Source organism: Falco rusticolus, chromosome 4, assembly GCF_015220075.1.
Source record: "Falco rusticolus isolate bFalRus1 chromosome 4, bFalRus1.pri, whole genome shotgun sequence".
NCBI classification, from domain to species: Eukaryota; Metazoa; Chordata; class Aves; order Falconiformes; family Falconidae; genus Falco; species Falco rusticolus.
In genome coordinates this window covers 12,280,541-12,305,417 of record NC_051190.1, presented here as the reverse complement: position 1 = coordinate 12,305,417, position 24,877 = coordinate 12,280,541, and the positions used below count along the sequence as shown (strand labels likewise).

At 45.3% G+C, this 24,877-nt stretch overlaps 1 protein-coding gene across 9 annotated transcripts in view; it reads left to right on the top strand.

The window, feature by feature from the left end:
• The first annotated feature begins 13,790 nt into the window (after nt 1-13,790).
• The window catches only part of SLC41A3 (solute carrier family 41 member 3), a 30,659-nt gene continuing 19,572 nt past the window's right edge, over nt 13,791-24,877 (top strand). Inside the window, exons 1-3 of one of the 9 annotated variants that reach the window (XM_037387260.1) lie at nt 13,791-13,951; nt 17,307-17,617; nt 19,518-19,846. In XM_037387260.1, the coding sequence (XP_037243157.1) occupies nt 19,556-19,846 (291 nt within the window). In that variant the 5' untranslated portion in view covers nt 13,791-13,951; nt 17,307-17,617; nt 19,518-19,555. Of the gene's footprint in view, nt 13,952-17,083; nt 17,101-17,306; nt 17,618-17,962; nt 18,022-18,325; nt 18,459-19,517; nt 19,847-23,734; nt 24,798-24,877 lie in introns of those variants that run through there. The other 8 variants (XM_037387261.1, XM_037387262.1, XR_005104163.1 and 5 more) reach the window with 8 other exon arrangements.

Genomic DNA, 24,877 nt, shown 5'->3' with positions numbered 1-24,877 from the left:
TTAGGAGACCTCCAGAAGGCTCCCAGGAATTAATGAATGCTCCAACAAGGTGTTTTTCCTGGTGTGGGGGTGGTTAGCATGACTTTCTATGTAGCTGAGAAGCTCTAGGGGCTTTCACAGGTACATGTTTCTGCTCCCTAGTTCAGGGAGAGAAAGATGGGCACTCCATGCACCAGAGAACTAAAAGTGTTTCACATGGGATGATGTGCACATCACATGGTCTCTGTTGTAATTCTTGGCCTCCTCCCTTATCTTTCCAGGGCGTATCTGTGCAGATGGTAACAGGCAGAGCTAAGCTCTGCTTCCTGATGTCCAGGCTGGCCAGATACCAAGCTGGTTCCTGGTCCAGCTGCTGTCTAGGTGCATTAGCAGGGCACAGTGCCAGAACTAATACTCTCTGCCCTGTGGCACAAGTATAGGCAAAGACAGAGGACAAAGGAACTTACCTCTGTCCATAGACACTGTCACAACTAACCCCTTTGCAAGGCACAGAACCACTGAAGGAGAAGGGATGTCCAGGAGTGTGGGCAGCCCAGAAACATGTCCAGAACTACTTCTGCTCTGTGTTTGTACTGCAAGGTCCTGAATCATTTGGTGTGTGAAAGCACCAGAACATAAACCAGCATCCAAAGTGAGCTTCTTGGCTTCCATTTAAGTTCTGGATCATTATGAGCCAGCCACCTTACAGTAGAATTGTGAAGCTTTGTTTCTTAATATTTGCTGGCTGGGACAAGATCCCAAAAGGAAGGTGTTAGACAGGAACACCTGTGTGTGACTCCAGCTTGAAATCCAGATTTTCATGTCTCTATGAAATGTAAGGAAAGCTATGCTTTGCATTACGGGGCAATGACTGGATTAATCACACGCAAGGAATGACTTTGCTTTCTTCAAATTACCCTGTTAAAAGGCTTCCTGATATAGTATGTCAGGGAGAATCTTACTGACTGGTGCTAGAGTAAGACACTCGATATATATGCATATATTCATGATATACTTTACACATTCAGGTATAAGGAGCCCTGTAGAGCTTCAGTATCCAGCGAGTGTGAGTGCCTGTAAGCTCCCATTCCTTGTGATTTGTCATCAGAATTCATGACTGTGTCCACAGAGTTAATCATGATATATTTGACATGCCTTAATATAAACTACAGCTGCAGGGCCTCAATGTATACAGCAGGCTTCCTCCAAGTCTATCATTTAGACAGATCAATCCAACATTGCTGTAAGATCACAGCTATTCAGGAAGCTACATTAACTACAAACTGACACTTGAGCTGAATAAATTCACTTCATCAGTACTGGAAAAAATCGCCAGTTGCGTTTGGATAATGAGGTGTACTTGGTAACAGCCTTGTGACTGCCTCTCCACTATTTCATGGTCATCTTGCCTCAATTTTCTGTTCCTTCCATTCTGCAACAGAAGATGAGGCCCCTTGCTTTGTTTTGAAAACAGCTAGTGACATAATGGAGACCATCACAGGACTAAATGAAAGTATTCATAGATTACTAAATGTTAAGGCCAAAAGGGACCATTATGACCATATCCTCTGACCTGCATAACACGGGCCAGAGAATCACATCAGAAATTCCTGGAGCAAGCCCTCTGTTTGTATGGGAGCTATGAGGTATCTTTCAGAAGAAGGGTCTTAATTTAAATTAGCACAAGTGATGGGAAGTCTGATTATAGTAATTGCCATGAAGCCATGAAATCCCTCTGCCCCCAGCCAAAGTGCTCATGGCTCAGCTAGAACACGATCATTTTACACCGCATACCCTTTCAGGAGGAGAAGTTCAAAGCAGAAAACAGCAGCAGAGTTTCAGAGAAGAGATGGCTATGAATTAACTATAGGTCAAGAAATCCATGCAATCTGCCCATTGAAAGGAAGGAAAGGAGATGGATTAAGCTAGATTTTACTGAGATTCAGGAGGCTATTTCAAGTAATCTAACCAGGCTCTGATGTAAGTATAACAGCCTCCTGTTGGTCTTTAGCTGCAGACAGTGCAAGGATGTTTTGAGATTGCTCCAGTCCAGCCCACAGTCTAGTAGGTGACCCACAGGAGTGCACTGACAAGTAAATGCAAAGCATAGTTCTCTGCACTGAGCAGAAAAAGGTCTGAGGGTGTTTTGCCTTGGAGTGAGCTTGATCCTTTTTCAAACAGATGTATGGCATCTTTAAAAGCAAAGGGAAGACTAGACATCAAATGCTTCAGAGCCTGACCCTGCTAGGGGACCTGTTCTGCAAACTATTGGATGACCTCAAGTCACTGATGAGTGTGAAAGCCAAAGCTCACCAGCACATAGGAAGATCAGTTCCTTTGTAAAAAGCAGTGATGTGTGTCAGGCAAACTTCCCCTGCCTGAGCCAAGAAGGAAAGCAAGCATCTTCTCTAGGCATCTCTTACACTCTTAAGACACTCATTCTGTATTTCTCTATGCACCTAGTTTGATCCTGCAGACAAGGAGCTTCAGACTGAAAAAAAACCCAGAGCGTAAGCTCCCACAGTGCCTGTGTTCACAGCCTGGTTGCTTTCAAAGTGTTCATTCCTCTCACAGACTGCTCAGAAGCATGGCTTTTCTGATACCTCATTCACTGGGAGTGTGCCTGACCTTTAAAGGGTTCACATTCGATTACCCCTCTGTGCCACTTTCTGGTCACCAAGCAAATATCTCAAACAGCCAAGAAGGCAGTGCAGTGCAGCTGATGAGGATGTTTCCAGCCAAGTCCCTTAGCAGGAGGGAAAAAAGAGATACAAGAGTTGCTCAGAAAGCCACATGCAAAGTAAGAAGTGATCTCTTCAGCAGTATCCATTCACACCTCCCCTCCAGCTTGCCCATAGGTCATAACAACACCCCTTCTAAAAAAAGTTTTTATTACCTCTGCTGTTGTGGTTTGGGGATCTACCAATAATGGAGTCTTTAGGGCAAAATAAATACAGCTATACCTGTCAACCCCATTGACTCTTCATATGTAGCTTGCAAAGATAATGCATGAATAATTGATGGTGTGGTTCATATTGGGGTTTTTTTTATTGATTAGCTAGCCACTGACTGAACCATCCATCCAAACCTTTGAAGATTGAAACAGAACAAGGTCTTAAAAAAAAAAAGATTAGTCACGATGAGTTTGGTACAATACTCTGGGTGATGCTCTGTTTGTGTTGAGAAAGGAATGTACTCTAAATAATTAGAAGAGGTTCCACTGAATGTACTCTGAATAATTAGAAAAGATAAGGTGGGCACCTGAAGGAGATAAGAAGACCATCAAGTCAGGAAATCACTGAACAAAGAAAATTGAAAGGTCTACTCCACCTAGACCCCACCTATTGTGAATGGAATGATTAGGTGTCAAAATCAAATGAGTATGTATGTAAAGATGTTGTGTAACCTCTCACAAAAACTGTATAAAATACCTGACTTTTCACTGAAAACTTTGGGGCTAGTTTGTCTGGTGTGAATCGGCTAGCTCCCCAACATTGCACGAAATAAATACCCTTGCTGTTTAAAGACAAAATTTGTCTCTGAGCAGTTACTCTGTGCCGTTTTGGCATCAAGATGAAGTGCTGAATATTTATTGTCATCATCATAATTCTGGCTTTCTGTTCTATGGAGAAGGGCCAGCACTGTAACTCCAGCTCCAGCCACCCCAAACATGGGTGTTGATTGGAAGCTGATGCATGCTTGGGTTCCAAGTTTAACAAATACTTATCACGGAGTGAATAAAACCCCAGGTGTGACCATCTTGGGGTCAGTCTCTGGCCTCACTGGAATCAGTGGGACTTTTGCCAGTGCCTAGAGTTGAAGCCAGGAGTGCAGACTTGGGAGGTTCAAGATAAGATTGCATTTACGACTTTACCTTGCCTCCTTACTTAAGCTTGGCCAGGAGGAGAAAGTGTTCCTCAGTTGGTACCCTTTCCTAAGGACCTAAGTAGAAGCAGCTAATTAAAAATGTTGTCTTCAGTGTCTTGTTCTCAGGCAGCGGGGAAAACTTCGTGATCTTGTACCCCTGTGATGTATACATCTCCTTTATTGGATGTTCTCACTACAAGTGGTTTAGCGTGTTAGCCCATCATTTCTGGAAACTTGTAATGAATTTTATTCTCTGAAGGACATTTATCCCTATAGCCAGAGACGTCCCTCAGACAGCAGACTTCCACTCTTTTGGGAGGTGCACAACAGATGAGAGTGGGAGTCCTTTATGGGCTGTGTTACTTTGAGGACCTCAGCCAGAACGGTCTCTTCTCTTGCTGGCTGTAGACAACCTTATTCTGTAGCATTGTCCTGCCTAGGGACAAGTCGGGTTTCTCTGTCTGAAGAAGAGTCTTGTATTAATAGGCGATGCTTTTTTTCTTCGTGACAACACATAGAGGTTGGAGGTAGAAAGAAAAAAGGGGCTGCTGCTTGCAATCACCCCTGCTCCTTTTGCACCTGCACTGTGGCCAAACTTGGTGTGTCTGTCAGCCACACACACTGCCAGAACACACGTGCAGCAGCTGTGTGCTTGGGAACGCGGGGAGCTCAGAGCCAGCCCTGTGCCAGCTGCAGAGCAGCTGCTGCCCAGAGGCACTTTGAGCGCAAGCTGCTGAACGCCACATCCCATTGTGGTGTGGCGATGCTCGCTGTGACCGCGGCTCTGGGTTCTGACATCCAGCGTGCTCTCTGGAGCACCGAACCACATTAATCTGCCCCTTTGCAACTTTGTACGCCGTTTCCTATGTTTTTAACTTCCGATTGATTTTGAGTTTGAGAATTAGTTTCTGCAGACATAGGGAAAGGAGAAGAAATAAACTGAAAAATGAGCATGTTAAGAAAGCATCTGTACTACTTCTGGAGAGGATGGACTGCCAGTAGGCAGAGGTAGACAAGGGAACTTTCTCCTGCTAGAGCAGGGCAGGATGATGGGCAGGTACTGGCAAGTAAAATAGCTAGGGGACAAGGAAGAGTAAGTGATCTATGTTTTACTCTGGCAAGCTCTATCGGGCCATATCAGTATATCTCATTGTGTGCTTTACTTTTTCCTTGCTCTGAAAGGATCTTTGGATTTAACATTGTGAACATGGGGAAATGAATGCTTAACACTCAGATTTCAGTGTCTGCATTGGCACGTGCAATAGATACAGTGAGCCGAGGCACTTACTGTACAAACTTTCAGGATTAAGGTTTTAATGTGGGCAAATGCTGGACATACTTTCCTTGAGCAGCTCTCCCAGTGTTCACGTGGAATGCAAACCTCCACGCACAGCTGTAGTGCTGAGATAAGTAGTTATGCCAAAATAGTAGTTTGTTAACTACATGAGAAGAAACAACAACTACGGTCCACAGGCACAAGCTCTGCTGAACCCAGAAGCCACTTAACTGTTGTGGTCACTGTAGTCTGGGGTAAAAGCCTGCCTCATTGTTGTGGTTTAACCAAAACCAGGTATGACCAGAGAGGTGGGAACTGATGCTAGGCTTTGTTTAGTGCTGAAAATTTTTCTAAGATTAGGACTGTCTGATTACTGCCCTTTAAAATTCAGTGTTTAAGGCAGATTCCTTCTGTAGTCAGCAGAGAAAGATAAGCACGTTAACTGAGTCCTGTCTGAAGAGAAATGTTTAAGATGGATTGACTGAATTGCCCTCTGACTTTCTTACCTTCATAATGTTTAGTAGGCTTGATCCAGCTTGTTTTAATTTTGACATATACAGTCAGAGGCTTTAGATATCAGTCAAGTTACACTGGGTTAACAGTGGTTACAGCTCACATTTTCCCTTTTATCTATGAAAGGCAAAGATTTATGTAGCCCAGCTGATGTGGCCGGTAAACCAGAGCAACTCAATTTGAGTGTCTGAGAATGGGAAATGCAGTTAACGGCAATTTATCAAATACCCAGGGATGTGTCTCCAAGTGTTGATAGTTTGTTACTTTTGGGAAGTAACTAGTTGATATTTATTGTAGCTAGTTAGCAAATATTGGAGTGGGAAGGGAACTTGGAAAGCCATCTCATCCATCCTCTGCTGTAACTACCTGTGTGTGAATGTTATTATGCCTTTAAAGATCTCCATTGTTGGAAGCATGCTGGCCTAATGCTCCATTATCTGTCTAGTCTGAAAGCTCTTCTGAAGCTGAAGAATAATTTCCCATGTCTTTCTGGTTGCTTGTTAGCATTTCAAGACGGATAATTGAACTAGTGTGTTAAAGGACAACAAAATAAACCAAAAATTCCCAAAGGATGCTTAAGTGGACAAGAGAGGAGAGGGAGGCTTACAGTAGTCTGCAGCCATAGTTAGATTTTGGCAGTGACAAGGCAGTGGCTGCCTGCAGTATTAAAGAGATGGTTTAGGAGGTGCTCTGTTTGTGGAAGTACAGTTGAAGCATTTACATTTATTTAAGCTGGTTTGCTTGAAAAAAACTGCAAAGGACTTTTGAAGGGCTTTCCTGGCTCAAGTTAATGAAAGATATTTGATTATATAGTGATTTAAAAAGTAAGGAGAACTTCAGCAAGATCTTTTGTGCACCTGTACAATACTCTGTCTTGTACTTTTTGTAGCCTTGTGACCTGGTTATTTCTTCAGTTAAGAGTGATAGTCCCCTGGCATTATAGATGGGAAGGAAGTTGTTTCAATGCTTATTCACAGCCAGATTTTTCTGGGAGGGTGCAAATTCTTCAAAAGCTCATTAAATTATTACCTTCATCCTGGACTGCACACTGCAAAACATTTCCCCCTGGTCTTAATGTCACTGTCTGTTCAGGCTTATTATTACGGAGCAGATCACAAGATGTAATGTACTACTAACATCGCTGTCGCAGGCTCCAGGCAGACCGTCACAAATATGGAAAGCTCAGGGCCTGCGTACCTATTATGGTTCTCATTACTCTGAACCACTCTGCTGCCAGCTCAGAGTTTCCAGGCAGTGCAGTGCAGGGCCCATTCACCAGTGTCCCTCTCTTCTGGCACAGGGGAGTACTGAACGCACGGTGCTCAGCAGATTGGTTCTTGTTGTTAGCTAGGATCTCCAAACAGGGAAACCTGTTTGTCCATCATTCCAAGGACTCTGTTTTTTTGCTTAGCACACAGATACATAAATAGATCTCACCTTAAGATACCAAAGCAGGTTTGGGTCCTATTTGTGCAGAAGCTAGCTACTAATGGAATAAAAATCCATAAATGCAATCTCTTGTGTCTGCAGCTTTTTTCACACAAGTGTTTAAGAAGAAAGCAGACCATGTTCAGTTGTTAACTGTAATTATCCTGATAGTATAAATGAGAAGACTGAGACACAGGAGACTAAAATGCTGCTCAAACTAGCAGCACATTTAGAAGTAAGTTTTGCCTTGCTTCCTCCAAGCCTTCTCTTTCAACAGCTGGACCATGTTGCCTGTGCAGCAGTGCTAATATCCTTCAGGGTCATGTTAAAGCTTTTAGTAAACGGTGCAAATAGCTGTTTAGTATATATCACGTGCTATGACTTCTCATTATTTCTGAATCAGAAGGGCTTTGAATCTAATATAAACCACTCACTGCTGATTGAGGGAAGTAAATAGTTCTGCTTATGGCCAAAGGCAGAGAGAGGTTTGGGGAACACTGAGGGCACAGATTCCTGAAAAGCCAAGGCATATGATGGCTACTTTCAGCATGTTGGTATGAGAGTTAGAGGCAGCACATGGGTTGTATGCCCATGGGCAGGCTTGTGACCCACACTTACAAAACTGATGCATGCACTTCATGCATTCAGGAGAAACTGAGCATTTTGCATGCACAAAATGAGCGGTGGTATGCAAGCAAGAACATACTGTCTTTTCCCCTTGTCCAGGCTGTAAACAATAAAACAGGATTTCCTAGAATGATACTTGTCTCTGGTGTTGTAATGCTTGCATGTAATCAGATTTCTAAGCTACTTTGACAGAGCATCTGGGCTTGCCATGTCAGGATGAGATCTTGCATGGTGGCATATATAAACACCCTGATTTAGGGTCTGAGCCTGGAAAGATGTTCCTCATTATTAGGGAGTAGTGATGGGACAAGGAGAGGTGAGGGAATAATGGAAGGTAATACAATCTAGGGGTTACAGAGTTTAAACAAAGAAAATGTTTGTTTCTGCTTGGAGTCTTCTGATACATCTTTAGCTTTGCGTAAGTTAGAACTCCTTGTGTCTCAGTTTCCTTAAATGTACCACAAGGGGAACGCAACCCAAGTTGTAAAGGGAGATCCGTGTATACTTTTTAGCCAAGTATCCCCAAAGTCTTTCACAAATAGAAAGTCAGGTTCAAAACAAGCTCAGCTGGTCCAGGTAGAAGGAAATACACAGAAATAGTGTCCCCTGCTCCTGGAATGTACCCATGTCAGGAACTGAATGTTACAGCAGTGCTTTTTCACAGCCTGGCACAGCAGTTCACAACAGGGTACAGAGATCAGGCACTGCATACCTTTGAAGAAGCAATGGGGATGCAAATTTGAAGAATGTAGTTTACCCAGGCTGGAGCTGGGAGGTCATCTGCATAACAACCTTTATTCCTTCCACCTGCACCCATGCTTGACAGCCCTCCTCTCATAGTGTCTTGTGGTGTGCGTGGCTAGAAGACTGATTCCAGAGGTGCTGCGCTGCATTGGCAGGGCATCTCCAGAAGCAGCTGTGAGCAAAGTGTCTGCTGCATCCAGCTGTTGTCTGCACATGGGCATTGCAGCTACCATGTTGCCTGGCTGGATGTATCTGGTGATTTTCCAGCCATGGGAAATACGTAGACAAACCTACTTTGAAGTGTACATCCCCCCAAAGATCTGATGCAGTGTTCCTAATCTTTCTGTTTAGATAGGAACATGCCCTTGCATTTGGACGCAAAAAGCAGAAGTGGCCTTGCTGTAATATCATAGAAGATGGGTCCATGTGGTACCTATGGCTGCAGCATACAGCATGAAGAGCTTATTCAAACACTGGTTTTCAAAATTAAAGTAAGACTCAGCAAAACCTTGGAAGTTCTTGTCTTCCTTTCCTCCAGACTGTACAATTCTAAGTCTGGATCTTCTGAGGGGTTGAGAACAAATTAGCCCCTCTCTAAACATTAAATAATTGTGCTACCAGACCGTAGATCTGTGCATGATTACAGGAATAGACCTAGAAATACGGTAAGTGTAGTAGCTCATATTCAAAAAAGAATCCAACTGAAGTCCCCAAGCCCACTACTGCCAGGGTTAATCTGCTGGGAGTGCTTTCTACTAAATATAGAAACCAGTTTTCCATCTCACAAGCCAGTTATAAATAAATACTTTTTTTTTTTTTTTTTAGGAGAGCCTGGCATGGCCTCAAATGAACCTGATCAGCCTCTTTTGCAGAGCTAACAGGCAGCTGCAAACCTTATCACGTGAAAAGGCTGACAAACTGCAGCTCAGCTGCAGAGCAGGGATGCAAGTTTTTCCTCGTTTCTTCCTGTAAGTGAGATGCTTTGGGCAGGGTTGAAGAGGCTAAGGATTAGCTCTGCCCAAGACTTCAGGGTTTGTCCCCTTCTCCTACCTGTGGAGGAGGATACACTGATGGGGAAAATAAACTGGAGGGAACTTGGTGCTTTGCTTGGTGTGTGTGAGAAAAAGGAGAAAAGTCATGACTGAAATAGAACAGAAAGTGCAGAAAAAGTTATCACTGGTTGTTTTCAGTGAGAAGAGTTTGTCAGATTGTGGCTTGCACAAATAAATTATACTGCGAGCAAGAGTCTGCAGGTGTGCAGGCCTATAACTAGTTGCCCAACCCAGGGAAGGAGCGTGTTGAGTGCATGGTCTTTGGTGGGGGGAAATAAAACCTCAGTATTTGCACTGTCCTGCACTGTGAAGGAGGCTGAGTCTGGATCTATAACCCACCTTTTGGGGCCTAATAACAGCAGAATCAGAACATTTATGTAACATTTATCTTCTTTCAGAATACTACTTAACAAATAATCTGCTTGAGGAAACCTGTAAATTGCTTGAGGGTCCTTGGATAGAAGGCATTACCAAGGAAGAAAATAATTCTTTGTTATTCTCATGCTACTAATATGCCTTCCCTGCTACACAGCCCACAAACAGATTCTGCTCCTAAAAGGTAATCTCTAACATTTCTGTATGTCTGTTCTGTGGCAATGGTAATATATTGCTCCCCCAGCTGACCAAGGGTTGGCTGAGTAACGAGCATAATGTTTGAGGGTGTTGTCAGAGGTGAACTGGTATGTGCCCCTATCTTGTTCAGACATGGAGTGGAGAGGAGAAAGGCCACATGCGTAAGGGTGGAAACCGGACAGTGGCTTGCGGCACCTGTGATATGGGCACAGGCAAATGGCAAAATCCTCCTTGCGCGTTCCCTCGTTGCAGCATTCTTGTAGGACACAAGCAAGGAGAGCATGCCTCCTAGCACAGGAATATACTGGGAACAAGTATATTCCTCACGCTCGCCACATCAGGAGACCTCTTCTGATTAGGGAGGCTATAGAAAGTTCGTCTCCAAGAAGGCTTCCACTTGAGTTTTTTCTCTAATCGTCTCTGTCTCAGAGGTACAAAGCATGATATTAAGTAAATCTCAAAATCCATGGTACCTCCCATGGTTTCCAAAATGTCTAAATGCTGTCTTAGGAGTTTTGTATTGGAATGTTGGGGGATTAAAATTAATTTGCATAATAACAGTGTACAGTTTGCATATATATGCATTGGGCAGGTCTTGCAACAGGGTACACAAACTACACCTGCTTGTTAGACAATGACTTGGAAAAAACCGCCCCTGAAAATCCCTGGCTAAGACCATCCTTTTTAAAAGCCTCTTTTTGATAATGAATGTGTCTGTGCTCAGTCTTCATAGTTGTGTTTAAGCCCTCTGTTTTCTGCTACGACTTGTAGGCTTGAGCCCAGCTGTCCTGGTTTCAGCTCAAGGAGAGTTAATTTTCTTCTTAGTAGCTGGTGCAGTGCTGTGTTTTGGCTATGATGTGAGAACAATGTTGATAGGACACTGATGGTTTTAGTTGTCGGTGGGTGATTTATACTAAATGAAGGACTTTTCAGTTTCTTGGGCCCTGCCAGCAAGAGGGCTGGAGGGGCACAGGGAACTGGGAGGGCACACAGCCAGGACAGGTGACCCAAACTAGCCAAAGAGGTATTCCATACCATGGGACATCATGCTGAGTATATAAACTGGTGGAAAAAGAAAGAAGGGGGGGCGACATCCGGAATTATGGCGTTTGTCTTCCTGAGTAACCGTTATGTGTGCTGGAGCCCTGCTGTCCTGGCGATGGCTGAACACCTGCCTGCCCATGGGAAGTAGTGAAGGAATTCCTTGCTTTGCTTTGCTTGCATGCACAGCTTTTGCTTTACCTATTAAATAGTTCTTATCTCAACCCTTGAGTTTTACATTCCTTTTTGATTCTTCTCCCCATCCCTCTGAGGGGGAGCAAGCGGCTGCATGGGGCTTGATTGCCGGCTGGGGTTAAACCATGACACCAGCTTGAGGCCATTTCTCATGGTGATCACTGGGACACCTGTCAAGCAGGAGCTGGGCTGAGACCAACAACTCATTCCAGATGCCACCAAGCAATCCTTAGCTTCTAATGACTCCTAGCCATTACTGCTCTGGATACAACTATAGTTGTTAACTCGGGAGTGAAGGGTTTTCTTCTTCCCTTGACTAACTTCCACTGCTATTTAGACCTGTCCAAATCACTTTGCATACCTGGTGGTGTTAAACAATATTGCTTGGACTTCCCAGATAATTTCTCTGGAAAGATTCAGCTTTTCTGGAAAGAGTTTGGACAGAAATGTTTGCTGCAGCTTGCAGCAGCAAACAGCTAAGAAATCAAATGCAAAGATTCATAATACAGAACAGCAAAAGGCAAGAATGATTTAGTTGCCTGAGGAAATATCCTAACAAACAAGAAAGACATTTCTAAGTGATCATTTGTAAGTCTAATAAAATCATTTCAGCACAGCTGTGCCTTAAGGAATAACTATCTAGATTTAATTCCTTTTAAGTAAGAGTCATTTATCCATGGGAAGAGGATGCTGGATGAAAGCTTTGTTCCTCTTCCTTGGGGGCAATGATATAGCTCCAAATACATTCAATGGTGCCCAACATTCTGCAAAACTTGGTGTTTTTGAAAGACTGTTTATTTCAACAGCTATGAAACCCATGCAGTAAAAGGATCACTGACTTACTTTAAGATATCATTCCCAAGCAGAACTGAGTGGCAGGTAACTGAGGTGCTCCTGTTACCTACTTTTGGAGCTGCTCCATCCCAGCAGAAAGATTTCCTACTGCTATCTCCAACATAGCACCTAAAAAAACAGAGGTGAGAATTACCAGTCGTAAGGCTGTGTCGTGTATCAAGACACTTCAGGTGTAACATATTCCCGAATGGTTCTGCAAGTTATCTTGAAGTGGTCACTACAAACTGGGAACCAGAGAAAGATGAATACTGCCAGCTTTTACCTCATGTTCTGATGTGCACTACAGGGAACTAATTTCAGTGCTTAGCATAAATACAGCCATCTTGTTTCTTATCAAAGGCGCAGTTATGCTAAATTAAGCATGCTGAGATTACTAAGAATAATCATTCATCATAATATCTTATGAATTTTCAGGGATCAGGAAGATGACTCCCTTTTTTATACTAAAAATTACATTAGCCAAACAGAGCATATTTGGTGTTGCCATTAGTAAATTTGGGAGATGGAGTAGACTGAGTAGTTACTTCTTGGTAGCTAGGAAAACTCTGATGGTTGGTTTTTTCCTCTCCCTCTTACTCAGTAGCTTTAGCTGTTGGTGACAGTGAGGAACAGACCCTGCAGGGACAGCAAAGGACAGAGATGTTATAGGAGAATGGGAAAAAGGCTGTCATGTGTCACCGTTTAAGAGAGCTAACAGTGTTGTTATCAAAATAACGGAAGAGCTTAAAGGTGACTCATGAATGAAAATAACTGGGTAATTAGCATCAGTGAACACTTATTGAAGAAAAATAGGTCCCTTCAAATTAACCTAGCATCCAGTTAGGTTGACAGATTACAGGCAGTTTTGATTGGCTTACAGAGACACTGTAATACACTGATGGTCTCCTGTTGTACATGTAACCACCCTCCATTTTAGTGACAAAAACCTACAGGCCAATGTGCCATTCTTTAGAGCTCTGGAAGGGCTAAAATGGTCACTGGATTGACAAAGTCTTCTGCTGATGCAGATAGGTTTGGCTCTCTGATTTTAGCACTACTGCCCAATATTGGGCCCCATTCAGTAACACAGTATTTGGAAAGATGTTTGTTAATTCGGGTGAGTTTTGAGGAGAGCTGCATGAGTGAGTGGAAGCTGATCTGCTTGCCTAAAGGTGAAGACTTGAGGAGAACCACAAGGAAGGAAGGTAAAGTTTGGAAACGAGCTTATATAGTCATAAAGATGTAACTATTCGGGGACTGGAAGCTGAAACCAGTTGAATTTAGCCTCATAAAGAACATCATACTGGATGAGTTCTTAACCCCTGTGGCTGATTCTCCTCCATCTCTGGCTTTTTTTGTTGATCAGGTACTTTTCAGACAGAAATGCTGCAGTTCAATCAACCAGGAGTTAATCTAAAGACATGCTATGTCCTTTGGGGGGTACAGGGCAATGGTCACTTCTGGCCTTGCAAGGTATCAACCACAGATGGGCTGAAACTACAGGGTTGCAGTCAGGGATTTGACCCATGTACTCAGGCTGGTGAAGTTTGGGGTTTGGGTTAAATATAATACAAAAATGAATGCATTATAACGTGTTTGTTCCTCTCATTTTGCCTCAGGACACTAACTCTGGGAAAACCACAAAGTGTTTGGCTTCTTCCCAGGCTCAGGAAGTAGCCCGGGTCTCAAAGACAAGATGGGACATGAAACATTTCCTGTTTTCAAGCATTCCCTGTTGGAGTACCAGCTGCATCTTTCCTGCAGTCATACAGAGCTACGCCACTAAAGCAGCATGGGCAGCAGTCTAACAGCACAGGACTTGGTGAGGAAGGACAGATTCTCTAACGCGTGTCTGTGTTTCCCTTACTGTATTGCTCATGATACCTGAGAAAGCCTAGCGATGCAAGCATGCCCAGAGGTGGAAAATATGTCCTTGGTCTCATCTGCCATCCTGCTCTGGGAGTGTTGTGAAGCTTTTCCATTTTGTGTTAGCAGCTTCTGTGGCAAGGGGGCTGTCTGTGAGAATAATAACCACGTATGCAGAGGGCCTGGGTGTGCATCCTTGGAATGAGGCAGCTGGATCCCATCTCTGGCTCACACTGGCATTTTCTGTTGTGTGGCTGTATTGGCACCATGAAATGTCAGGTCTCAAAATGGAAATGGCCCAGCATTGTTTAGGACCGATTCCAGGAAATGCCTTTTGGATAGAAGCGCTCTCCCTTGCTGCCCCTTCTCTGAGACTGTGTGAGGAGGAGTATCTAAAATAGGTCATTGTTATGCATGGAGAGAACCCTGTTCCCTAAGCTCCCTTGGTTTCCAAGTAAACGAGCTGTGGAGGTAAGTTAGCAAAAGAGGCTGATTCATTAGCAGCAAGGGAAATCTGTGCATTGGAGGGGTGCCCAGCTGCCCAAAGGGATTTACGTAGTGACATACTCCTCAAATCTTAATAGAACGAGCTGAGTGATATACACACGAGCTTGAACTGTATCACAGTCACATGCTTGCTAGGCTCATTTCTTATCTCATGGGCTTCTCTGGAGAGTATCAGTTGCTCCAGTCCCTCATAGAGTTTTAAATTTGTAAGGGAAGGAGTCACAGGGAGGTATCTTCTAATGTGAGAAAATTCTGTATCTTTTCTTTTCCAAATTAGGTCACCTTGTAAGGCAGTTCTGGATGGAGTTTGTCCCTGCAGTTATAGAGGCTGTAAATAACATAGGTGTTACAACATGTTTGACGGGATTTCATTGCGCCATCACTAGTCTATCTGAATATCATATCCCAAATTAATAACAAATTAATTTTATCTGCTGAAAGACCCCAACTGTCACCCTCCTGTCTGGAGTGAGATCATTTTGGGCAGTTAATCGCTTACAGGAGGAACAGGGCCAACACATTCTTCTGGCTTCATTACTGAGGGCAGGCTTGTGCACAGAGATGAGTGCTCCCCTTTGTCGAATCATCTGGAGTGCAGGGAGGAGAATTCAGTCTTTTTGGAGCATCTTCCGCCTCTTTGTTGGTGTGTCAAGCGGGGGTGCCAATTAGTGCCAGTGATGAGATGGGCACTTGTCCACAAGATCAGAAACGGAAACCCACAAACTGCTCTTGCACAGGATGCTGAGCAGCTGTCGGATTATAAAGATCTCTGGCCCCTCCTGACCTGGGCCAGATTTGAACCGTTGACCTACAAGTGAAAAGCTTGAAATCCTGCACAAGCCACAGGATAAATAGGACTTGGAGAGCTGCACGCCCTCATCCCGCATTCAGTTGCTGCCATCTAATGGCAGATGAGGAGTGGAAAGGCCTCATGCAATATAAATATCTTGTCTTTGGGAATCCAGCGTGTGGGAGGAACGGCGCAAATCGTTCTTCTCATCAGCCCCTAAGAGTGCTGGCAAAGCATGGTGATTTAGGCTGGCTTTATTCCTCTGCAGAGTAGTTTTACAAAGGCCCGTTGTGCTGCAAGTCAAATATGAGGTGTGCCACTACAAAAAATAGATCTTCATATGGCTTTTGCACTCCTCTGCTGGGTTACTTCTATACATGAAACCGAAGTGAAAGTCTGTGGTTGTAACGTGGCTTAACAACCGTCCTAAGGGCAATGACAACTGAGTGGTGGGTGCCTGTGACAAGGGGAGGCGATGACAGAAAGTAGGTAGGAGATGGCACTTGTAATTTCTGTGAGTACTACTGGTGCACACAAAACATCTGCATGTTCAAGAACTTTGTTACAGAAAGAGAAGGAGGTGGAGACTAGAACAAAATTAACTCAACTATCTGGAAATTATTGGGTCTGAAGGCTAACAAAATAAAACTCACTTTCCTTCAAATAAAAGAAAAAGCAAAGGAGAAGGAGAAAGAGGTGTCGTCTTCTCCTTGCCCAATTCCAGGAAGTTCCTGCTGTGGTTTTTTGTCTCTGAACTCCCAGATTTAAAAGGCAGTAAGTATTCGTCACATATCAGTTTTGTACTGCCTGTTTCTGTCTCCAAATAATTCTTTTAAGCCACACTAGCTAGCACTGCCTCACAAAGCAGAAAGGTTAGAGACTGCGTATTTGTGGATGCATCCTTGCACTGCAGTTGTTGAGTGTCCACAGACATGGCCCATGGTGAGAGTGCAGCCCAGTGAGCCATGGAGCAGTCCCTTGCAGCCTTAATACAGCCCCGGTGGTGACATGGGAGCTTGCTTGGCACAGCAGTCAAACTAAGTCTGTCACCAGGGCTAACTGAAGTTGTAAATCAAGCTTTATACTTGAGAAATATCTCCAGTAGTTCCTAGTCACAATGCTGTTTTGTAACAGTGGACTGGGAAGAAAAAAAAAAGTCCTGTCTCTGCACAGAATACTGGAAAAAGCTGTAAAATTCCCCTCTGCTTGGCTGAAGGAATAGTTGTTGGAAAGAAAGGCCAGGGTTGAAGCAACATGGAGGAGAGGAAAGGAATACCAAACTTATTTTCCTACTGGAGGAAACAGTCTTTAAAAGCATTGTGGAGAAAACCAGAAATGAGTGCAATGAGTCCTCAAACGCCCTTGTAAGTCCTGGTACTACCTGCACGTTTGTGAGAGAGCAGAGAAAAGCAGCACACGTGAATTCTAGCTCACTGCAGAGGTAAAACATTTTTGCATGAAGTTGCCCAGCGTTGTGCCAGCAAGCACTTCCCAGACCGCAGTGAGCAGCTGAGCTATCCTATCTAAAGAGGCACAGGAGCTCTGTTTGCAATCAAGGTCCAGCCGCTGTTCCCTTACGTCAAAGCCAGGATCTATCTAAATGCTGCTGCTGCACTTCCAAGAAAGCGCAGCTTTGTGCCGCTGCTGAAAGGCAGCTTTCTCAAGTACGTACCCACTGGTAATACACCAGGGATTTCAGACTGGTACATGAGGTCATGGTACATAAGGCAAACAGTTATGTTGTCTTTGCACACAGAATGAAGTCTGGCAGAAAGCTGGGAGCTCTTGTAGCTGCTGGTTAGACCCAGGTAGGAGATCCCTTGTAGAACAGTAACCGTTACCAAAGTGTCCTTGTCAGGCAAGTTCCCCAGGAGACTTTCTGCTTGCTTTGTAGGTGTTTTTCTTCGAAGCTCAGCAGTAAAGTGATAGCAGAATACATTCAACAGGTCTAAAATTGTCTTGGCAAGGCTGCTGGTTTTTTAATCCGCGTCCCTTCCCCTCTTTTTTCTCGCAGGAAAACACAGTCTTCTGACCACTCAGGGAAGCATCAGTTGCAAAGTGAAGACATAAAATAACACCAAGTGAGCTGAAATTTAAGCCTCGACATTACAGCAGTGACATTCAACAGTTAATGCGCACCCTCCGTATGAAGCAGCTGCAAGGTTTCGTTACTGTCACTTAGAAAAACCTTCAACTCCCTTTGGTGTGCCCTGCTTGGAGCCAGAGCTTGCAGGCCCAGAGACACCATTTTATCAGTAAGTGCCCTTTAGTGTAGCATGAGATCTGAGAGACTTCAGCAGGATATAAGATTGCTCTGGTACTGAGGTATGATTTAATATCCTCAATTGTTCTGGAAATTTGAACAGCATGATTCAGGAGACTTGCATGAGTACACTTACTTAAGTGCTTAATGAGATTTATGTGCTTAAATGTGATGGATGCTGTAATCACATTTCTAACATGCTGATTCAATATGGGAGGGGGAAAAAAGACACATCAAGAGGAGTTTTGCTGTGATTGTGGTGGAGGCAGGCTTTTGCACAGGAAGCTTGCAAAACGAGAGCTCTTGCAAATGCCAAAATATGAGCGAGCGGGGAGGGGGGAAGCCAAGCAAACATTGAGGAAATGTGTTTCCTCAGCTCTTCATTGCAGCCTCCTGCGTGCTCTGTCCGCGCTGGAAGTTGTCACCCATTCCGGTAACACCCGCCCGGGCTCCGGGGCGGCAGGAGGTATCCCTGGCACCCCGTACCCCGAGTTCTTTCCAGGGGGGCTGTGTCCCGAGCAGGAGCCCTCCCTCCTTGCTGGGAGTCCTCCAGCCCCCGCTGCAAGCCCTGCCCGGCCCGCTCCGAGCTGGGGTTCAGCGAGGGATATAACAGCGATACCGTAGCGGGGCTTGCAGCAGCAGCTGCCGTGGGGCAGAGAGCGGCCCGGGCGTGCGCCCTGGTACCGCCCGGCGCCGGGGCCGGCCCGCCGGCTGCCACTCACCGCGCCGCGCCGCCTCCGCGGCCGGGGGCCGGGCTCGAACCCGCGGCCGCCGCTCAGGGCGGGCTCCGAGCCGCGCCCCAGATGTGGCGGGCGCCTCCGCGTTCGCATCGTCGCGGCTGCGCCCGCGGCCCTGCGGGCAGAGCCCCGCGCAGGGCAGAGCCACGGGCGGGGCAAGAAGCCGGTAAGCGCTGCGGGGGGAACGGGGCCGGGTTTCCTCCTCCCGCGGAGGGGGACTTTGCGTTGTCCATCCCTTCTCCCTCCCCCGCAGCCCTGACTGAGGCCTCCTAGCAGTGTCCTCTGCTCCCCAGATGTTGGCCAAGAAGAGGGTTGTTCCTACCTGGGGTGGGTGGTGCAGGGACTTAGACCTTTGGGGGCCCATCCTGAAAATGAGAGCATCAGAGAGCACCGGCCAGCCGTTAACCTGGCTGAGTGATGGCAGGAGGTGATGAGGAAAGATTCGGGGCACTGCCTGGGCCAGCAGTGGGGCAGGCAGGATGAATGAGTTATATCAAGAAATGAGATGTGATGGCATGAAAAGGTGACTGGTCACAATTTTGCATGTTTATTTTTACTTATAAGATGCCGTGGGGTTGTGGCAGCTTCTCCGTAGATAGATGAGTCACATAGTGCATGCATGTCAACTAAGGTGCAGAAGGAAGAAAAAATATCCAGATTAGAAAGAAGATCAAATAATTACCTTGTTACGGAGCAGTGGTGGACAGCTAGCCATACTGTGCTAGGTACTATGCATACTACACACCTCTGCTACGCTAGGGATGCTGGTCCTTTGCTGGACTGCAGGATACTAGGACGTGGACTGCTACCATTTCGTGGTTAGGGGTCAGATCCCAAAAGGGGTTGGATTCTTCTGCGCTCCTCAGTTCTCATGACTCCCAGTGTGAGAGCTGGTAGGTCCAGAATTCAGGCTGTTTGCAGCACCTTCTGCATCCTTCCGGGCTTTCTCAGGGTGAGAACCAGGATGCTGCCCAAGTGTGAACACAGGCCTAGGAAGAGGTGTAACTGCAGAAAGGGAGAACGATTTGACACTGTACAAAGTTGAAGGTAAACTAAGTACTAGTATTTGGGTCAGCAAAGCATCTAGGGTTTTGGGAGCAGGTGGTCATTTGCCATCAGGTTAGCAGAGTGGACAAAATACTGATGGGTTTCCTGTCTCTGACCCATCTGATGCCTCTTTTTGTTATCTTATTGTTTCTGACTAGCTTTTTTTTTTTCTTTTCAGAAAGACTCTGAAAGATTGAAAGATTCAAGAAAGCCACCATGAAAGGTGAGGAAGTTCGGCATCGGAGAAGAGAGGGCAGGACTAGGAATGGAGAGCGATCCAGGCATAAAGCAAAGAGTAAGGGTAAACACAGAGAGAGCCGGCTTGGCAGCCAGGAGACAGAGGATGTCTCTCTGCATGCCCAGCAGAAGCGGTTGGCTGAGGAGAAAGCGGCCATGGCAAAGTCGTGGGAAGAGTCAGCAATCTCAATTTGCCTGCAAGTGCTCCTGCCATACCTCCTAGCTGGACTTGGCATGGTCTTGGCAGGCATGGTTTTGGATTATGTTCAGGTAAGGGAAAGAAACTGATCTGAGGTGTACCTAGCGTGGGATAAGTGGGGGAGTTTTCTTCAGAGGCAGGGAATTTGCTCTGGGGATGGCAAAATAAACAAGAATTTGCAGCAGTTTTATGTGCCAACATGTCCTTCTAAGTCAGCTATTACATGCTTTTGTGCAGATATCAGGAGACCATGTGTGGTGCTTTTCGGGCCCTTTTTCACCTCTAGAGATAAAAGACAATATGGTACTAAAGAGCATACAAAGGTTCTGAGACATTTTTGTAGGAAAGTACAGTCCTATGCAAGGGTCTCACCTTGATCCTGGGAAGAGAGTGGCTGAGCTGCAGCCTTAAGGGCTCTGGTGGCTTAGCACTTCCCTGCAGTAGATACGGCTGTATCCTGGATGTAGCCCGGGATAGTCCTGCATCCCCCGCTTCATTGTGCAAGGAGCCAGCCAGCCCATGTCAATGCTTCATCCAACCAGCCCGGCCCAGCCTGTGTACCACATCCTTTTCTAAGGCCTTGTAGCAGGATGACTCAGTCTTCCAGTCCAATTTCTGATTCTGTGACAGTCAGGACCAGACCTTTTCTCCTATAGAACAGCAATTCAGAGCTTTAAGGTAGTGGTGAGCACCTAATTTTAGACAGTTTAAAGCTGCAGTTAATTTCCGGATTATAAATTGCTATGCCTTTGTACTCTAGGTGACTCTCACTGCTGTGTGGCTTTTTATTAACCCTTATTATTTGACTAGCTAGCTGTTGTGTCAGGCTGCCCTGACCTATCTGATACAGTGACACTGAAACTACCGTGCTTGCATTGACAACTTTCACAAATCTGGAGCTGTGTTCTTTTGCTATTAGCCTTGGGCTGATCATCCTAAGTAGAAGAGCTGTAACGGCTTAAGAGTGACATAGTATCCTTAACTGACCTTAGCGTGTACTCAATAGCCAGCAGAACGTCTAGTTAGATCCAAAACCACCAAGGCAAATCCAGAACCCAGTGGCAAACTATTTCTTGTCTTCTTAGATGTCATTCTGAGAATCTTGAGCCTTGAGCATCCACTTTGATTTTTATTTTTCAGACCGTTCAGATCTGCCCATTCTTATGGATCTCTGACATTAAATGCATATTATCTCTTATTGTTATGCATTAAAGTGTGAAGTAGGCTGCAGATGGGTTTATGATGTTGAAGGAACGTTTTTCTGTCAATACTCTTCCCTTAGAGGTTTGGGGTTTTTTTTCTGGAAAGGACTGGGCTACTAATATAAGCAGAATGTGAAGCAAACCTCATACTCCTCTGAAACCACAAAAGTCTGGTTTCTGTTTTGTGCAAATAAAGAGCTCACAAAGCTTTCATGTTAGTGTTTAGAGCCTGGGAAATCAACCCACGCTACATGTCATAGGAAAAGCAGGCCTTTGGCACAGCGACTTTTCATGCATGATGGTGGACTACTTGAGTGTGTCTCATCATGGACTTACTGCTGCTAGGAACTGCCCTTCCTTTCTAGGCTAGTCCTGGCCTCTGCCCCTGCTGCTGCTGCTGCTGTTTCTGTGGGGCAACAGGAGATGCTGTGAGGCTTTGGGCCCCAGGGACTCTCAGTTTCTCCACATACACTTTCTTCTCTTTCTCCTAAAGTGAGGAAGAGAGGAGCAAGGTAAGAAAGAAAAATGCACAGCCTGATCTGAGAGAGAACTAGCAGAGTCAGGAGTGATAGTACTCCCAACAACGGGGACGTATGGTCGCTGAAAAGCATCATCCTCCCATGAGTCTAAGGTGTTGGAACAGCATCGTGTTGCTAACTCTGCCATGTTGTAAGAGCATTCGGTGGTATCCCTGTCCCTTCTTTGTGGGGTTGATAAGGTACATCTGAAATTGTGCTCTTTGGCACTTGTCTTTCTGTAGGTTTTTTGTATTGTGGCAGTGGATGGGGGCCCTAGATCAAGGTCAGGGCCCACCAAAGAGGCTTTGGCTCCTCCCGGATAATTCTACACCCATTGGCTAGTTTGCAAGCATAGGGATACAGCCTGTTTGTTGCAGAGATTGGCAGCAGTGTACGTCCCCAGGTTTTGCCACGACGGGTGTTGCAGCCATGAGGTGGTGGGTTTTTTTCCCCAACTAGTTACATTATTTTTCTTGCTGTTCAGCAATGCTCTCTTCTCAAATCTGATGCATCTCTTTGTGGACAAATATGGTATACCTCTTTGCCAGGAAAATCTGATGCATCTCTTTGCTGACAAATATGGTACGGATCTTTATCAGAGGCTCCTTAAATGCATGATAAAATGACCCAGTGTACACGTGCAGGTCACCTGAACCAATTACCTTCTCTGCGTACTGATTCATCGGTTGAAGGCTTTTTATGGTGCTTGCTTAGAAACAGGGAGAGCCAGAGCGTGATAAACTCATAAACCCTGCCAGGCTGACGCTTTAGTACAGGATGTGTTGCTGCTGTGTTTTTTTAATGGCATTTGAGTCATTCAGGCTCATTAATATTTCCTTTACATTAATGTTGCTGCCTGTCAACAATCTAGTTAGCAGATACAGTGGTATATCGGACTAGGTATGCACATTATCAGACCTTTGGAAACCTGTAGTAGTTGTCCAGAAATTGTCCTTTATTTCGTCGAAGCCTCTGTGAGTGTTTAACCAGAACTGGGCCTTCGTGCTGTCACTTCTTAGTTCCTGGGTGGTATAAAGAAGTTGGATCATGTGTGGTTATTACAGGATTTTTATTATCTTCCCTCTTCTGGCTGTTGTGGGTTTTTTTTCTAGCTAGATTAGCTGAAATGTACTCTCTTGTTAGCTTTCAGCTATCCGGACCATTGTTAGGTGGAAGAGACACATGTACACACCAAGCCAGCTAGGAGTGGAGAAAGCTTCAGGGGCTGTACCAAAATATTAACCTAGAAAACAGCAAAGGACAGAGTCTCCCATCTGTAGCTAGGGCTTGTTTTCCATGCCGCCATGCTTACAGCGAGATCTGCTCTGCCATCTCAGCCCATTAGGCTTCGTGCTTTGGTTTGTGTGAATTCACACCAAAATAAATATACTGTCCAGATAGCTGAGAGCTTCTCAGTTCCCTGTTTATCTGCAAGGCAAAAGCAGGTCTTGTTCTGTCCCACCCTGCCAATGCATTTAGCTGCAAGCTGGGGACCCTGTCACAAGGACAGAGTCCACAAGCCATTAATCTTTACGTCTCTCTGCAGAGAGTGTCAGAGAAGGGGTTGATTAGTACAAAAAGTGTAAGTAAGGCGATGCAATTTAAATGCTGAATTTGAACTGGACTGAGAAACCTGTATCTTTTGTGCCTGCCTAAATACTTGCTTTCACTCGTTTGTCTTCACTGGGGCATGGCTGGATTGAACCTGTGGTTGAATAGTGGAAAAGCTCAGTTACCAGCGTACTAAACTAATCCTATACCCTTCCATCCTAAATTGTGCTTTTAAAGCTTTTTGACCCTCTGATCCAATCAGTTTGCCCAAATTAATTATTAGAAAGGAGCCCCAACCTTCCCCGCATGCATGGCTTTGAGCTGAAGTCTTTACTGAGCAGGATACAAATTCTTTGGCTGTACATGGCCATGATGCAACTCTGGTTCTCGACCTTGTGTTAGCTGTGTGACCATGCAGACTCTGGGTGAGACCCCAGACCCCCTCTCTTGAAGACAGTATCTTTCTGGGAGTATGCAGAAGCAGTGTGTTTCACTTTAGGATGGGAAGGGAAACCAGCTCACAGCATGCCATGGAAACATTCACCCTTTCTCTCCCTTGCCTGTGGTGTACTGAGATTACAGAGCTACCTTAAATAAGCTCTGGCTATGACTCTTATCTCGGCCTTTGCAAACTAGCAGAAAGTTGAAGTGATGACAGCAGATAAGGGTGTTCGCTTTTGAAGCTTATTGGCTGGTTCTCTGGGTATATTTTTTTTTCCCCCTGAAAGCCAGTCATTCAGAGGTGTAGCTGGCACAGACCGATTGTTACATCCTGCAGAGACCTCCAGGGGACAAGAGGGGCTGGGGTCTAGAAGGGCAGATCTCTCACCGGCTGGCTTAGCTGTGTCACTTGCCTGGGGATGAGACCTGCATAATATCATCAGCTGTGAGAAATGTGGACTCATGTTCTCCTTGACCTTTCTTCACCTTGAAAGAGAGCAAAACGGATCCTGGTTAACTCCCTACCTCCTCAGACTTGGGACAATGAGAAAAGTTCAGCATTGCTTGTGGTAGGAGTGAGGGAACTGGGGCTGGTTCACAGCAGGCTTACATATTAAACCATCGTTTCAAAGGCGAGCCACACTCCGACAAGAAATGTAACCCGAGGAGAAAGGACACTAGTGCGTTTGAGCACGCTGAGGGATTCTTGCATGACCTGTCACTCTTTCAGTGCTGTAGCCTGAGCAGGTCTTACTGGTTTTTACGGAGGTGGTGGGAGCTGAATGGGGTGTGGGCTCATTTCTATTCGTCCACAGACATCTCTGCAATCTTCATTTCTCTTTTTTAATCCCCCCCTGGATATAAATTGGAGAAATAGTGTCTGTCAAGTTTGCTGCCACCTGGGCTCACCACAGCTGATTCAGTTTTGGAGGATAGCCTTGCTGCAACCCTCTGGAACGTGCTCCTAGGAGGAGAAGAAGCTAAAGCAATTTGGCATCATTGCTGTAGTTTGAGGAAAAATACTTTCTACTTTGAAGAGAGCTACCAGGAGGATCTGTGTGATGTCCTGATCTCCCCCATTTGCCCTGCTGAGCATGGGGTAACGGTGTTTGACCATGGTGGTCACCCAGTTACAATTGGAACTGTGCTTCCATGGCAAGAAGCTGAGAGGTTTCACCTGCAAGTTGACCAGGTCGGCCAGTGGATTTCTCCCAGAGACTTCATTCTCCATTGCCTCCCAGATTTTCGTGCCGTTCCTTCTGGCTGGCTTGGGCATGGTAGCTGCTGGCCTCTTGATGGATGTTGTTCAAGTAGGTACATGTGGTTAGGCACCTTTATAGTGAGGGGGGGGGGACGACTAATTCACTGACCTTGAGTATTTGTGCATTTT